Source organism: Mustela erminea, chromosome 1 (genome assembly GCF_009829155.1).
Source record: "Mustela erminea isolate mMusErm1 chromosome 1, mMusErm1.Pri, whole genome shotgun sequence".
NCBI lineage: Eukaryota > Metazoa > Chordata > Mammalia > Carnivora > Mustelidae > Mustela > Mustela erminea.
The window spans coordinates 11,069,492-11,086,298 of record NC_045614.1 but is presented as its reverse complement, the minus strand read 5'-3'; the positions used below and the strand labels follow the sequence as shown (position 1 = coordinate 11,086,298).

Here is a 16,807-nt window from a genome sequence, read left to right as displayed (position 1 = left end):
AAATATCACCTTATTTTAGGTCTTTCAGAGCTCCCAGGAAAGATAACACCCCATCCACTTTCTTTCATGTCTGCTTTGTTCCCCCACAAGTCATTGTAATTATAGCATTTCTGCCATGTTATGAATACCCACTTGTATTAAAATTAATCATGTTTTCCTAATTTCTAATCATCACAACAACCATATGGAGCCAGGCAATGATACCCAAATTACAAGATTTCTTCTTCTGGGATTATCAAATGATCCAGAACTACAGCCCCTAATATTTGGGCTTTTCCTCTCCATGTACCTGATCACTGTATTTGGAAACCTGCTCATCATACTTGCTGTCAGCTCTGACTCCCACCTTCACACCCCCATGTACTTCTTCCTGGTCAACCTCTCCTTTCTAGACATCTGTGTCATTTCTACCATCATCCCAAAGATGCTGGTGAGTATACAGACACAGAGCAAAGTTATAACCTATACCGAATGCATCAGCCAGATCTGTTTTTCCACACTCTTTGCAGGCTGTGATGACTTTCTCCTGGCTGTGATGGCCTATGACAGGTTTGTGGCCATCTGTCACCCCCTGCACTACACAGTCATCATGAATCCCCACCTCTGTGTACTACTGGTTCTGATGTCCTGGATCATGAGTGTCCTGAATTCCTTGTTACAAAGCTTAATGGTGTTGTGGCTGTCCTTCTGTTCAATAGTGGAAATCCCCCACTTTTTTTGTGAACTCCATCAGATGATCCAACTTGCCTGTTCTGATACCTTTATCAATGACACAGTGCTATATGTTTCAACTGTGCTGCTGGCTGGTGGTCCCCTTGCTGGGATCCTTTACTCCTACTCTAAGATTATTTCCTCCATATATAGAATTTCATCAGCTCAGGGAAAATATAAAGTATTTTCCACCTGTGCATCTCACTTCTCAGTTGTTTCCTTATTTTACTGCACAGTCCTGGGAGTCTACCTTAGCTCTGCAGCTACCCAGAGCTCCCACTCAAGTGCAGTAGCCTCGGTAATGTACACTGTGGTCACACCCATGCTGAACCCCTTCATCTATAGCCTGAGGAACAAGGACATAAAAGCGGCTCTGATAAGATTCTTTAAGCGAGCAACTATAAAAGGCACAATTGTCCTAGTGGTGAAGAAGTACCCTTGATAGCAGGGCTCAAGGCTATGTGTTCTGTATGAATAAATGTGCTTGTGTCTTGCACATAACAGACCACCTGGATCATATGTACACAGGCAGGCTAAGGAATGCTGTTTGTAAGATTTCTGCTGTGGGAATAACCTTGGGAGCCCAGCTGTTTAAAGTATACTATCTGGCTTCCATGTCAGAACTGAAACTTCCGGTTTGGACACCAAGAGCTACAAATCTTGTCTCCTGCCCCTCCTCCTCCAGACTAGGCGGATCCCCAAAAATGCAATCCAAGGTGGAAGGCAGACATACATAGCCCAGGCTCTTTGAAAATACAGAAACATGGTAACATGGAAATGCAGCTTGTTCCAAACAGCATGTGGACAATGCAGATGTTTAATTTCAAACCCTATTCTTTGCCCTATGAATGTGGCCTTTATGAGGATGGTCAGTTGAAAGTCTCACCTGGGAACTGTCCAAGCCTCTCAGTCAGGACTCCAACTTGGCTATTTCCAGGGCCTTGCCCAGCTGATGAGGTTGTATTTATAAATACTGGGTTTAATGTAACTTTGCCTTATTCTCATTTATTGCCTACTATTTCCTTCATCTAGGTGTAGATTCCTTTCCTCTCCTGTCTCTGTTAGGTTTTCATAATAATAATAAAGTTTTCTTCCCTTTTCTTTTTTGAAAGATTTTATTCATTTATTTGAGAGAGAGAACACAAGAATAGGGGGACAGGGGCAGAGGGAGAGGAAGAAACAGTCTCCCTGCTGAGCAAAGAGCCTGATGCAAGCTCAACCCGAGGACCCTAGGAGCATGACCTGAGCCAAAGACAAGTGCTTAACCAACTGAGCTACCCAGGTGTCCTCCTTTCCTGTTCAAAACCAAAACATGGCTGCTATAAAACTTTCATGTAAAACATGAGATCTTTTTATCACAATGAAATAGAATCAATTCCTATGTATTTCCAGAAATTTCCACTTCTTGCAATTCAACTTCACTAAAGACCATTATCATATGATTTCACTCATATGTAGAATTTAAGAAACAAAACAGAGGATCATAGAGGAAAGTAGAAAAAATAAAATAAGATGAAATCAGAGAGGGAGGCAATACATGAGAGACTCTTAACTATAGGAAACACTGGCAGTTGCTGGACCTGAGGTGGGTGGGAAGATGGGATTAAGGAGGGTATATGATATAAAGAGCACTGGGTATTATATGCAACTGATGAATCACTGACCTCTACCTCTGAAACCAATAATACATAATACGTTAACTAAATTGAATTTAAATAAAATAAAATTTAAAAAAATTCAGCTTCTCTATACAATTTCAGAAAACTCTGTTTACTAATCTTTCTGCATTGTCCAGTATACATACAGTTTTTCCCTTTGTCCATTTTCACACATTCCCACAGTTCTTCCCAACCCTGATTCAGAAATATTTAAAAACTTCCATATCATTTACAGGACCACTTTGATACCTCAAAAATGATTTCTTTTCAAATGACATATATCATGCCAAGTAAAATTTCCCTATGTCTTCCCAAAGGAATAATCATGAGTTCTCTTATTATATAGATAAAACTACACTTGGCATCTAAAGACATTTATATAATTTCACAATAGAGGAAAACACAAAATCACAGTTTTCATGTTGAGTCTGTTGTCATTCTTTTTATTCCTTAACTGCTCTTCCAAATACATAGACTATATCTTCATCCCCTTTAAGCCTCAGCCTGTAGATAGTGATGGTATTGGCTAAGAATGCCTGTGACACTCACTTACAGTACTTGTGATTTTGCCCTGAGCTGATGTTATGAGTGAACTGTCCTTTGTCACTATTATTATTGTTATTGATGTTGTTAACATATAACTGACACATTGCATTAATTTCAGGTATACAAAGGAATGTTTCAGTATTTGTATATATTATGAAGTGAACAGAGTAAGTTCAGTTAAATCCATCACAATATACAGTTATGAACTTTTTTCCTGATGATAATGGTCAGGATTCCCTTTCCTAGCTACTTTCAAATCTACAATACTGTTTTGTCGTCTAGAGTCACTGTGCTGGACATGACATCCCTGTGACTTACTCATTTTATAACTGGAAATTTGAAGCTTTTGACACTTTTTCCCATTTCACCCACTTCCCACCCTCTAGCTCTGTCTAGTGCCAATCTTTTCTACATATTCACAAGCTTGGTTTAGTTTTTTCTTGTTTTTAAGATTCCACATGTAAGTGAAATCATAGTACTTATCTTCTGTCACTTTCGCCAGCAAGAACGACCAGGAGACACGGAGTGACAAGCTTGCCAATCTTTATTGTTCTCTCCTTACCCAGATGTTTACCCCTATTTATATCCCCTCTCCTCCAATCAGCAGACTGTGCACGTGAAAGGAAGCATGATCAACACTTAGCATGATAGAAAGCATGCAGTGTCCACGGGCTTCCTGTTCTGGGCATAGCCAATCATCTTTCAGGTGGTGCGCAGGTCCTCTGCCTGGCCGCAGGCGCAAGTGCCATGTTGTGTATTATGTACATAGCTGCCCCCAACAGCTCCCCCTTTTCTTTTATATATATGTCAGGGACCGTGACTGTCTTAGGTTGCCGATCCTCACCTTCCATGCTTACCCGTCATCAGGTACTCCCCGTGGTCGAGGAGCCCCTGTCTTAGGTTGCTATGGATGTGGGACCAGTCTTACCCGTCTTTGACTACCGGTCCAGCATGCTGAGCCATATTTGGGGGGAGGTACCAGCCTTGAGGGCCATCATACCTTATACAATCATTTCTCGTTGATATCGTTGTTGGCGGCCTAGAAGGCAGAGGTATCTTAGCATAAATATAGACGCTCCCACCATAAGGGCACAAAATACCCCTATGCCTGCCCATTCCTTCAAGAAGGACAATGAGCTTTGGAAAAATTTTACCCAGTCTCCCACAGAAGCCAGGGACACTTTGGTGGCATTTAGGCTTACAATTTGGGATCTAAACAGCCGCGTCAGGTTATGAAATTGGGCAGTCCAAGTCCCATTGAGCATTTTCCCAACTCTCTAGAAATATTGGCAGCTCAGGTGAAATTATGATACTCTACTGGCGTAACACAGATTCCCTTCATATTGCTTATACATCCCACCGCCAGAAGTCCCTCTAAAATGTCCATTTGTTCTTGTAGCAAGTCCACTCTCTGATTTACAATTAGGATCCCTGCATGTAAGTGTCCATTGATTTGTTCCTGGGTAGCCAATGCCTCTGCTAGTTGTCCTGTCACATTGTTGAGTGCTGCGGCAGTCCGTACAGATGTAGTCAGGGCTATAGCTGCTGCCGTGGCTGCAGCTGCCGAAGCTGCTATTGCGGCCACGATTGTGGCTGTAATTCCAAAGTCCCTTCTAGGCCGCAGCAACACAGGCAGCTCACCTGTGTTAACCAACACCGGCATAGGAATGTATGTTGGTATTCTTGTTATCAAAGCAGAGTCCCCTGTCGAGCTGTTCCAACATTCAGACAACCAGCACCTGTCACCCAAGGCATGCTGGTAGTAGCACTGGTGGCGAAGATAGGAGGGAGGATCTCCGACTCATTTGTCAGTGGCATCGGGACAGGCCAGGCCTTCACCAGCGCCCACATCTGTCGTTGGCTCGCCTCTATCGTGCTGTCCTGGCTCAGGATCATCACCATCGTCATCCACAGGCTCCATTGCCACCATCCTCGTGAGCCTCTCAGGAAACCACACTGGAGTTGCAGCATCCTGTGGAAAAACACAGAGAGATCCTCGGTGCCACCGGAGCACCGGGTCTGGGCCTTTCCATATCCCGGTAAGGATATCTTTCCGTTTAACCATCATCTGTGACTGCTTATGCTGGCCCCAGTGCCTTTCTGTGGCAGACAGGCCATCGTATCTAGCGTCAGAAAATTTAAAATAAATGTTACTAAATTGGTGAGATCTCTGGGGGTGGTGTATTCTTCCCCTACTCCCCCTCTTTTTATTTTTTGTAATGTGGTCTTGAAGGTTAAGTGGGCTCTTTCAACTATTCCTTGACCTTGTGGATTATAAGGGATTCCTGTGCTATGTTGAATACCGTAGCAGGCTAAAAAGCTCTTGAATGTTTTAGATGTATAAGCAGGCCCATTATCTGTTTTCAAACTTTTAGGTACACCCCAGCATTCAAAGCTTCATAAACAATGGGTTATTACGTTTTTAACATTTTCTCCTCTTAGTGGTATGGCCGTTAATATTCCTGAGCAAGTATCTATGGACAGATGCAGGTATCTCTGAAGTCCAAAAGATGGAACATGTGTCACATCCATCTGCCACAAATGATTGGGGAGCAGGCCTTTAGGGTTAACACCCCACGAGGGCATTGGAAGATGTACAGAACAATTACCACAGCTTTGCACAATCTCCCGCGCGTTTGCTCTGGATATGTTAAATCGCATTTTCAAGGTATCAGCGTTCACGTGCCATTTTTGATGATAGTGCTTTGCTTCTTCTATAGTACAGCAGAGATGAAACTTAGCATTTGCATCTGCCAAGTTGTTACCTTCTGTCAAAGGTCCAGGCATCCCCAAGTGAACTCTCATATGGCCAATATAAAAGGGTGCATATCGGGCTCTTATACCGCTCCTTAAGTCTGATAACAATAAGGAGATGGGAGATTGAGATGGAGAAATAATAGCTGTTCCTATCGAGCGAGTAACAGCGACTGCATATTTGCTGTCTGACATTATGTTGAGGAGTGTGTCGGCAAATGACTGTAGGACCACAGTAATTACCAGCAATTCTGTCCTTTGTGCTGTATTTGCTGGTACCACCTCAGGTGTTACTTGTCCATCTATAACATACGCACCCGTTCCAGCTTTGCTACCATCAGTGAAAACAGTGGTAGCTCCTGCTAAAGGTTCTAAGAGACATACCTTTGGCCATATGAAATATGTTTCTTTGCATGGGGCGCCTGGGTGGCTCAGTGGGTTAAGCCGCTGCCTTCGGCTCAGGTCATGATCTCAGGGTCCTGGGATCGAGTCCCACATCGGGCTCTCTGCTCAGCAGGGAGCCTGCTTCCTCCTCTCTCTCTCTGCCTGCCTCTCTGCCTACTTGTGATTTCTCTCTGTCAAATAAATAAATAAAAAATCTTTAAAAAAAAAAAAAAAAAAAAAAAGAAATATGTTTCTTTGCAGAAGTCAATTAGAGGATGAGAAGGATAGTGATTATCAAACTTTACAGGGTAAGAAGTTACTAAGATAGCCCAGTTATCATTGGAATTTATAAGGATATTCATTTGACCCTTATCATAGGGAATAATGCAAGTATCAGGTAATCGTCCAAGAATGCTAAGACACATCCTTATGACTTTGGCAGTTAGGCTAGCAACAGCATTTGGACATGTAGTAGCAGCACGGGAGAGATTATGTGGTAAGTAAGCCCACTGTAAAGGCCCTCCTTGCCATAGCACTCCTGTAGGTGAGCCTGGCGATGGAATGACTATAGCCATCACTGGATCTGCAAGGTTACATCTATCTGCAGTAGTATTAGACATTCTCTCTTCAATCAAATTTAAAGTCTTAACAGCCTCGGGGGTGAGGGATCTAGGAGAATCTAAACCTGGATCCCCACGTAGAATATCAAATAATGGTTGTAATTCACTTGTGGTGACTTTAATATATGGCCTTATCCAGTTAATATCTCCTAGGAGTTTTTGGAAATCATTTAAGGTTTTAAGGCGATCCTTCCGTATGCTCATTTTCTGGGGGGAGATTACAGTGTCTGTAACTCTCAGGCCCAAATATTCCTTCAAGTTTCCTGCTTGAATCTTCTCAGGGGAGATTACTAGCCCCCATGTGGCAAGCTGTTGTTGCATGTAAGTCAATGCCTCAGGGAGTGTCTGCGGATCCTCTCCACAAAGTAAAATATCATCCATGTAATGATAACAGTGAATATATGGGAATCTTTTTCGAAAAGACTGAAGGGCATTGCTGACATACTATTGGCACATTGTAGGACTATTGGCCATCCCTTGCGGGAGGACAACCCATTCATATCTTTGATCAGGCTCGGCATGATTAACAGATGGGAGGGTAAATGCAAACCTTTCTGTGTCCTCTGAGTGTAGGGGTATAGAGAAGAAGCAGTCTTTGATGTCAGTAACTATGGACGGCCAATTTTTTGGCAATGCAGTGACTACAGGAAGTCCCAATTGAATGGGTCCCATTATCTGCATTTGATCATTTATTTGTTGGCGATCATGCAACAGCCTCCACTTACCTGACCTTTCCTTTATGACAAATATAGGAGTATTCCAAGGAGATATGGATTCACGCAGATGACCTTCCTTTAGTTGTTCTTGGACTAGCTCTCTAGCTACCATCAATTTCTCTTTTGTCAGTGGCCATTGAGGCACCCACTGAGGTGTATCGTCCTTCCATTTAATTCTTATTGCCCCAGTGGCCACTGGAAAAAACCCTGGCCCCCCATAGATGGTAGCCTAGGGTCTCCTTGCCTTTGCTTTCCTAGTCCTTCTCCTGGTTTATATCCCATATTCTCTATTATATGCTTTGCAGGATCACTATATAATTTCTCTGTGGTTATCATGATGTCCATTTGTTCCAAAACGTCTCTTCCCCAGAGCGTTACGGGAAGGGGATGCACATAAGGTTGGAAGACTCCCCTATGTCCCTCTTCATCCTCCCACTCTAATGAAGAGGCACTAAGGTCTGGACTCGTGGCCACTCCAAGACCTCTTGGTGTTTGATTTGCTTTTACTAGTGCCCAATCTTTTGGCCAGTCTCTTTGGTTAACGATGCTTTTGTCAGCTCCTGTATCCAATAGTCCATAGAACTTCCTTCCCCTTATCTTTAAGGGTAACATAGGCCTATGTTTCATATCCATAGTTAAGCATGCTAAAGAATCCCCTGTCGACCCAAACCCTCCTTGTCTTTGAAGACCCGTAGATGCATAGTTATCATGCTTACTAGACAAAATCAGGAGCTGAGCAATTCTTTCTCCAGGGTTAATGACTGCTATACCCTTTGGGGAAGAAACCAAGATTTTAACCTCTGCAGTAAAATCTGGATCAATCACTCCTGGATGAACAATTAAGCCTTTTAAGGTAGAGGAACTCCTCCCTATAAGCAACCCCACGGTTCCCTCTGGGGGGCCTCCCGCTAGATCAGAGGGAACCGCCTGCACTCCCATATCTGGCGTTAGGACCAGTCTGGAGGTTGCACAGATGTCAAGTCCTGCAGATACTGCAGTTGCTCGCCTTGGTCTGTTGGGGGGTAAAGTTGCCGCGCCATGTGGGGCAGAGTTATGACCGCCCCGTACATTTGATTCGGGCCCCGGGGGGATGGGCCCGGCCGTCTGTTTTTTGACTCACCCCTATTATTAGGGGGTAATGGGTTGCCTTCTATATCAACCACAGAACGGCATTCACTAGCCCAGTGGTTTTCTTTTCTGCACCTTGGGCATAAGTTGGGTTTAGGATATCCTGGAGATTTACCACTAGCTGCTTCACCGGGCTTCACAAACTTAACTGTTTTTATCTGCCCTTGACCTTGATATTGTGTTTTTATTTGAGGGCAGTCCCTCTTGAGGTGGCCCCCTTGGCCGCATAGAAAGCATCCTTTGGGTCTTGCTCCTGTGCCCTGTAAGGCTTGCGCAAACGCAGCAGCCATAACCTGTCCTTGAATGATTTGCCCTGAAATGTCTCGGCAAACTTTAATATAAACAGATAAATCCTTAGCCTTCCATGGCCTAATAGCTTCTCTACACCACTTATTTGCATTTTCGAAAGCCAACTGTTTAACCAGAGGCATGGCAGTATCCACGTCCCCAAATACTCTCCCTGCTGTTTTCATTAACCTAGCTACAAAATCTGCGTAAGGCTCATTTGGCCCCTGCAATACTTTGGACAGTTGCCCTTGCAAGTCTCCCGCCCCCCGCAAGGTTCAAGGTTCTCCAAGCTCTAGTCGCAGCTGTAGCTATTTGATGATAAACTCCAGGTGGGTATCAACTTTGCGCTTGGGATCCCAGATAGAGCCCAGTGCTGGTTAACATATCTAAATTCCACTGAGGATTTCCTGCTGCTGAATTCCTCCTTGCTGTCTCCTGACAGTTATCTTGATTTTGTATTTTCCATTCCAAATACTGTCCCCCTGATAGTACAGCTTTAGCTAAATTTCCCTAATCTTCAGGAGTGAGGTAAAGGCTCACCACAGCTTCCACCAAGGAAATTGTGAAAGCAGCCTGTGGCCCGTATTGCATAACCGCCTCTTTAAGCTGTTTTACCAGTTTAAAGTCTAAGGGCTGATGATACCTCTGCTGGTTCTGATCTTCCATAACAGGAAAAAACCCTTTTCCGGGACCAAGTACCTCCCTCCAATTTTCCGCTATGCAAGCAGGACATCGACACATCTCCCAACAGGCGGGCCTATAAGGGGGTGGCCATTCATAAGGTGGGGCTGTAGGGCCAGGAGATGGCGCTGTGGTATTAGGTTTATGCTCTACTTCCTCTTAATTTTAACTGCGCCATAACTTTTTGTAACTCCTCTTTCTTCTCTCTCAGTTGAGCCAGAACCTTCCTCACTTCTCCCTCTTTTAAATTTTCTTCTCCCTCCACCTTCTCCTGGGTGGCTATGTCTTCTAGCTTGTCCTCAGAGAGCCCTTCGGAGCTTTCACTATCAATATTAGAGCTTCGGAGTGACTCTCTATGAGACTCTTCTTTCACTTGCTCTAAAACCTCTTCCCCCTGATTTATGACTTCCCTCACTGGCTATGCAGGCATAGTTTTACTAAAGACCACACGGCAAGGTGGCCAGCGCTGACTTCCAGATCACGCCTAAGGTCTTTTCCCAAATGCTCCCACTGGGGTATATTCAGGAGTCCTTCCTCCAGAAACCAGGGCGCTACTCTCTCAACCTCCTTTAAAAAGGCACGGGCTGTTTTCGCCTTTAAGGGGGTGCCGTTAGCTTTAAGCAGCTCCTGCAAAGGTCCTTCCATCCTTATCCTAGGTACTTCGTTTCCCATTTTGGAAAGCTTTTCTCTCGTCCTTACGGAACTTCCCTGTCAAAAGACAGACTCTGGGTGCACGCTTACCTTCTTGTTGTCAATCCCCTGTCTCCTATACCGAATTTTGAGGTTCCCGGGTCTCAGCGCCACTTGTCGCTCTCACCAGCAAGAACGACCAGGAGACACGGAGTGACAAGCTTGCCAATCTTTATTGTTCTCTCCTTACCCAGATGTTTACCCCTATTTATATCCCCTCTCCTCCAATCAGCAGACTGTACAAGTGAAAGGAAGCATGATCAACACTTAGCATGATAGAAAGCATGCAGTGTCCACGGGCTTCCTGTTCTGGGCATAGCCAATCATCTTTCAGGTGGTGCGCAGGTCCTCTGCCTGGCCGCAGGCGCAAGCGCCATGTTGTGTATTATGTACGTAGCTGCCCCTGACAATCTTCCTCTGTCTGACTTATCTCATAGAGCATTATGATCTCAGGGTCCATCCATGCTGTCACAAATGCCAAGTTTCATTCATTTGAATGGGTAAATTGTATACCATTACATATATTATATATATTATATATATATTATATATATATATATAGAGAGAGAGAGAGAGAGAAAGTACAATTTCTTTTATGTTCTATTTTTAATTCCAGTATAATTAATAGTGTTACATTACTTTCAGGTGTACAATATAGTGATCCAATACTTCCATACATCACCTCGTACAGCACACTTACTTTATCCATTCATCCACTGATGAACATCTAGGTCATTCCCAAGTTTGGGCTATTATAATTATGCTGCCATGATATGGAGGTGTGTGTAAGGGCCTGGTTAGCAAGAGGGAGCCATTTTGTGTTTATGCAGTGAACTTAGATTGACCCTGCCCCTCCCAGAGGAACTTACTTACAAAGCCTAGATACAAAGGCAGGTCAGGCCAGGTGAAGACATCCAATCAGTGGGGCACACATATATCTATTAGGGTAAATTGAAATTCAATTGGCCACCCGTGTGTTACCTAGCAGTTTTTTTTTTTTTCTGTGTGTGGCAGACCTAACATGACTGTGCAGTTTTCACGGTGTATTGCAATCTCATCGGTCACCTGTGTATAGCCTGGCTAAACTACCTCTATAAACGTTAGTCTGTGAGGCTGGCCATCTCTTTGCAAGAGATGGCCCTGACCAATCAGTTTGATTCTCGATGCTTGGCGTGAAATAAAGCTTTGCTTGACCTTTGCTTTGTATCAGTCTTGCTCCTTTGATTATGGACCCTAACAGTGTGCATATATCTTTTTGAACGTGGGTTATTGTTTTTTTTTTTTTTTTCAGATAAATGCTCACAAGTGCAATTGATGTATCATATGGTAGTTCTATTTTTAACGTTTCAAGAAACTTCTACACTGTTTCCACAGTGGCAGCAATTTCCATTTTTTTTAAAGATTTTATTTATTTATTTGACAGAGATCACAAGTAGGCAGAGAGGCAGGCAGAGAGAGAGGAGGAAGCAGGCTCCCTGCTGAGCAGAGAGCCCGATGCGGGACTCGATCCCAGGACCCTGAGATCATGACCTGAGCCGAAGGCAGCGGCTTAACCCACTGAGCCACCCAGGCGCCCTGCAATTTCCATTTTCACCAACAAAGCACAGGATTCAGTTTTCTCCACATCCCACCAGCATTTCCTGTTTCTTTTTTTTTTTTTTGATACTGACCATTTCAAGAGGAGCGAGGTGATATCTAATTGTGGTTCTAATTTGCATTTCCCTGAAGTAGTGATGTTGGGAATATTTTCATATACCTGTTGGTCATCTGTATGTCTTCTTTGGCAAAATATCTATTCAGATCCTCTGTCCATTGTTTAGTCAGATTGTTTTTTGTTTTGTTGCTATTGAGTTGCATGAGTTCTTTATGTAAGTTCTTTGGAATATTTGCCCCTTATCAGATATGTGATTTGCAAATATTCTCTGCCATTTAGGAAGTTGACTTTTCATTTTGTTGATGGTTTCCTTTGGTGTGTGGAAGTCTTTAGTTTGAAGTAGACCTGTTTATTTTTGCTTTTGTTCCCTTGCTTTTGGTGAGATATTCTAAAACTCATTGCCAAGACCAATATGATTCTTCCTGCCTTTTAGGGCTTCAGGTCCTACATTCAAGTCTTTAATTCATTTTGAGTTAATTTTGCCTCTGGTATAAGATAGTGGTCCTGTTTCATTCTTTTTCATATGGCTGTCCAGTTTACTCAATGCCATTTATTGAAGAGACTATTCTTTCTTTGTTGTATATTCTTCTCTCTTCTGTTGTAAATGAAATAGCCACATGTCTGTGGGTTTATTTCTGGTTTCTCTATTCTGTTCCCTTGATTTGTGTGTTTTTGTGCTATTATCATACTCTTTCAATTACCATAGTTTTATAATATACTGCAAAATCAAGGGGTATGATGACTCCAGCTTTTCTCTTCTTTCTATTATTGCTTTTGGATCTTCAGGGTCTTTGTGATTCCATAAACATTGTGGGAGTTTTTGTTCTATTTGTGTAAAAAATGTCATTGAAATTTTGATAAGGATTGCACTGAATCCACAGATTGCTTTAGGTAGTATGGACATTTTAATATATTAATTTTTCCAATCAATGAGCATGTCATATCTTTCTATTTATTTGTGTCATCTTCAGTTTTTTCCATCAATATCTAAGAGTTTTCAGTGTACAATTTTTGTGTCCTTTTGTGTCCTTAGTTAAATTTATTTTTTAGGTATTTTATTCTAGTTGTTGCAGTGGTAAATGGGATCATTTTCTTGATTTTTGTTTCTGATTATTTGTTATTAGTGTATAGAGATACAATCAATTTTTATATGTTGACTTTATGAACTACAGCATTTCTTAATTAAACAGTTTTTTTTTATTTTAAACAATTTATGGAAATACCATGACACAAAGTAAACAAAACAGATTTAAAATGCAAAATTTTCTGGATTCAAGGAATTGTACAAAAATTAAGAGTGGATACTCCTTCAGCCCACTTATATATAGGTCAAGAAAGTGCACAAAAGTTTTAAAATATTGTTACATAATTGTAAAAAAATGCCATAAACTAGAATCTTCTGTTTCCTTATTTCTTTTTTTTTTTTCACCCCCTGCCCCTGCAAAACCCTCAGATTGTTTTTCAGAGTCCATAGTCTCTCATGGTTCACCTCCCCTTCCAATTTCCCCAAGCTCCCTTCTCCTCTCTAACTCCCCATGTCCTCCATGCTATTTGTTATGCTCCACAAATAAGTGAAACCATATGATAACTGACTCTCTCTGCTTGACTTATTTCACTCAGCATAATCTCTTCGAGCCCATCCATGTTGCTACAAAAGTTGAGTATTCTTATTTCTGATGGTGATGTGGGTTAATAGTGCTAATTCAGGTGATGTTGCTGGAAATAAATACAGTGTTTGGAAATAGCTGGTGAGTCTACTAAGTCTTTCATGTATGAGGAGGGTATGTACATACATGTATGTGTGCATTTGTACATTATTTCATACAAATACACTTTTACACATTTATGTACAACACACACTCAGTAATACCATCCTTTATGTTGAAAGGACATTTGAAAGAAATTTGGAGAGGATAGAAATCAAAAGAGTGAGTATTTAATTAGCATGAATTAAAAGGATGTAGAAATTTAGACAGAAAGACTTAAAGAAGAATGGCATAACTTAACTTATTTTTTTAAGATTATTTTAATTGAGAGAGAGAGAGAGAGAAAGCACTAATGGTATGGGACAGAAAGAGAGGGAGAGAGAACCTTAAGAAGATGCCCTGTTGCACAAAGCCCTATGTGGGGCTGAATTCCACCACCTGAGATTATTATCTGAGCCAAAACCAAGAGTCTGATGCTTAACCCACTTCACCACCCAGTCCCCAGATGAATGTAACTTTAGTAATAAATCCCTTTTCCTAATGTGAATACACAAAGGGCTCAAAGTCAGAATTTATTTTTAAATCTGAAGTCACAGGGCCCCTGGCTGGCTCAGTCAGTGGAGCATGCAATTTTTAACCTCAGAGTGTAAAACTCAAGTCCCACACTGGACATAGAGATTACTTATTAAGCAAACAAACAAACAAATAAGTCACATTTATATTTTAGCAATGGGGAATTCACTTTTACCATTCCCCTTAAGCAATGGAGCAGAAGTTCAAACTGAATTTATTTGTTATTTTTGTTGTTGTTGCTGTTGTTGTTATTGCTTTCAGTTAAGCTTGAATTTCAACACAAAATGTCCTTACTCAAGAGAAGAGAAATGAATTAATTCAGAGACCAAAATTTGCTTTCCTCTAAAACAAAAATTTTTTTTTAAGATTTTATTTATTTATTTGAGAGAGAGGCAGTGAGAGAGAGCATGAGTGAGGAGAAGGTCAGAGGGAGAAGCAGACTCCCCGTGGAGCTGGGAGCCTGATACGGGACTTAATCCCAGGACTCTGGGATTATGACCTGAGCCAAAAGCAGTCGTCCAACCAACTGACCCACCCAGGCATCCCCCTCTAAAACAATTTTATTGGATAAATATCTGTACTTCATTCTTATTTCTGCTGTAACAAATTACCACACTAGAGACTTCAAGAAACAAATTTTTTCTCTTACAGTTTTGGAGATAAGAAACCTGAAATAAGTCTCTGTGGGCTAAAATCAAGATGTCTGCAGGGCCTGGTTCCTTCTGGATGCTCCAAGAAAAACACTGCTTTCCTTTCTATTGTAATTTCTAGTGACAATAAGCATTCTTTGGCTCATAACCCTTTCTTCTTATTCAAATCCAGCAATGTGACATTTTCACATCTCTGATCCAACTATTCTGCCTTCCTCTCCTACCTTCAGAGGACCATGATGATTATATTAGTTCCAAATGCATTATCTTGGCCAATCTTAGTTTAAGGTCTGCTGATTAGCAGCATTATTCCATTTGCTACCTTAAATTCCTCTTCCTATAAAAAAAATCATATTCAAAGTATCTAGGGATTAGAATGTGGATGTCTTCAGGAGGCTCTTATTCTGCATACTAGAAAATCTTTGCAGGGTACTTGGGTGGCCTAGACAGTTAAACATCTGATTCTAGATTTGGGCTCAGGTCATGATCTCAGTGTCCTGAGATTGAATCCTGCATCAGACATCATAATGGGCATGAAGTTTTCTTTTTTATCCTATTTATTTATTTAAATTAACATATAATGTATTATTAGTCCCAGGGGTACAGTTCTGTGAATCATCAGGCTTGCACACTGGCATGAAGTTTTCTTAAGATTTTCCCTCTCCCTGTCTGCCCCTCTTTCTGGCTCCTACAATCTCTCTCTCTCAAAAAAAAAAAATTCTTTTCCAAAAGTGTATTATTTTATGCCACTCAAGTGTCTTTATATAAAATAAATAAACACACCCTAATGTTTATAGCAGCACTATCCTCAATAGCCAAAATATGGGAAGAGCCCAAAGGAATTGATAAAGATGTGGTATATATACACAATGGAATATTACTCATCCATGAAAGAATCCAACAATATAGTTGGAACTAGAAGGTATTAGGCTAATTAAAATAAGTCAGTCAGAGAAAGAAAAATACTGTATTTCACTCATATGTGGAATTTTAGCTTGGTGGTGGGTATTAAAAGAGGGCACTTATTGCATAGAGCACTGGGTGTCATGCACAAACAATGAAACTTGGAACACTGAAAATATAAAATTAAATTAAACACAAAAACAAATTATGTACTATGTGTTGGCTAATTGAATTTAAATTAAAAGATTATAGCCAAATTAATAAAGAGAAGATGTTCACTCGGGAGTGGGATAAGGTGCTGGGAGTTTAAAGTTAGTTCTGAAAGTAAGAAGTCACAGAAAAAGAATAAGAAAACCTGACTTCACCCCCCCCCCCAGCTTATCAGCCAGTCTCCTAGAATCAGAAATTCAAAAATCAAAAAACAAAATACAAAACATTTTCTTTCTGTCCACACCTGTGTCCCACATGGATATCATATGCCTAAAGGTGAGAGGAGCAAGAGAAATGTGCCTAATGAGCATACCAAAGCAGTTATAAATACCTCCTATGCTGCAGTCCCACAGCATGGGCAACCTTGGACTGGACAAGACCTAGTCTTTTCTTGTGCAGTCCTAAGTCTGGATGGGGCGCTGAAGTTTGACCCATTCCTGCTCTCTTGTCTGAGGACAGAGCTTCATCCTCCATCATCTATCAACCAGACAGGTATTCTGATTTCCATGTAGAGACCTTCCCCTCAGAGACCCTATCTATATGAGTTTTACCACCCAGTAGGGACAGGGCAGGAGAAGGTCAAGAGAATGAAAGTCAAGAGCATTTACCTGAGGTCACCTGAGGGCCAATCCAGCCTAGCCCAGAGCTGAGAGTTTGCTGTGGCTGTTTTCTGGCTTGATTAAGAAATTTATTGATTGATTAATTTATGTATTTATGATGCTAAAATAGACGTGTATATTGAACTAGGAAATGCAAGGTTCAAACTTAACTACAAAGTGATAATAATAGAAACCTGATTAGACAGGTGATGAGAAGCATAAAAGAAGAACATGAGACCAAAGGAATTTTTGTACTTAACCAGAGTAGAAAATTCAAGTATTAGCTGTGGAGAGATATACAGTGAAGTGAGGCAATGTCTTTTCAAGTTTAAGATG

General features: G+C 41.5%; 1 protein-coding gene across 1 annotated transcript; it reads left to right on the top strand.

The window, feature by feature from the left end:
* The first annotated feature begins 283 nt into the window (after positions 1-283).
* Positions 284-1,153, top strand: LOC116568105 (olfactory receptor-like protein OLF4). The gene is made up of 2 exons (XM_032303609.1): positions 284-638; positions 924-1,153. The coding sequence occupies exons 1-2, from the start codon at positions 284-286 to the stop codon at positions 1,151-1,153; spliced, it is 585 nt and encodes a 194-aa protein (XP_032159500.1).
* The last annotated feature ends 15,654 nt before the right edge of the window (positions 1,154-16,807 follow it).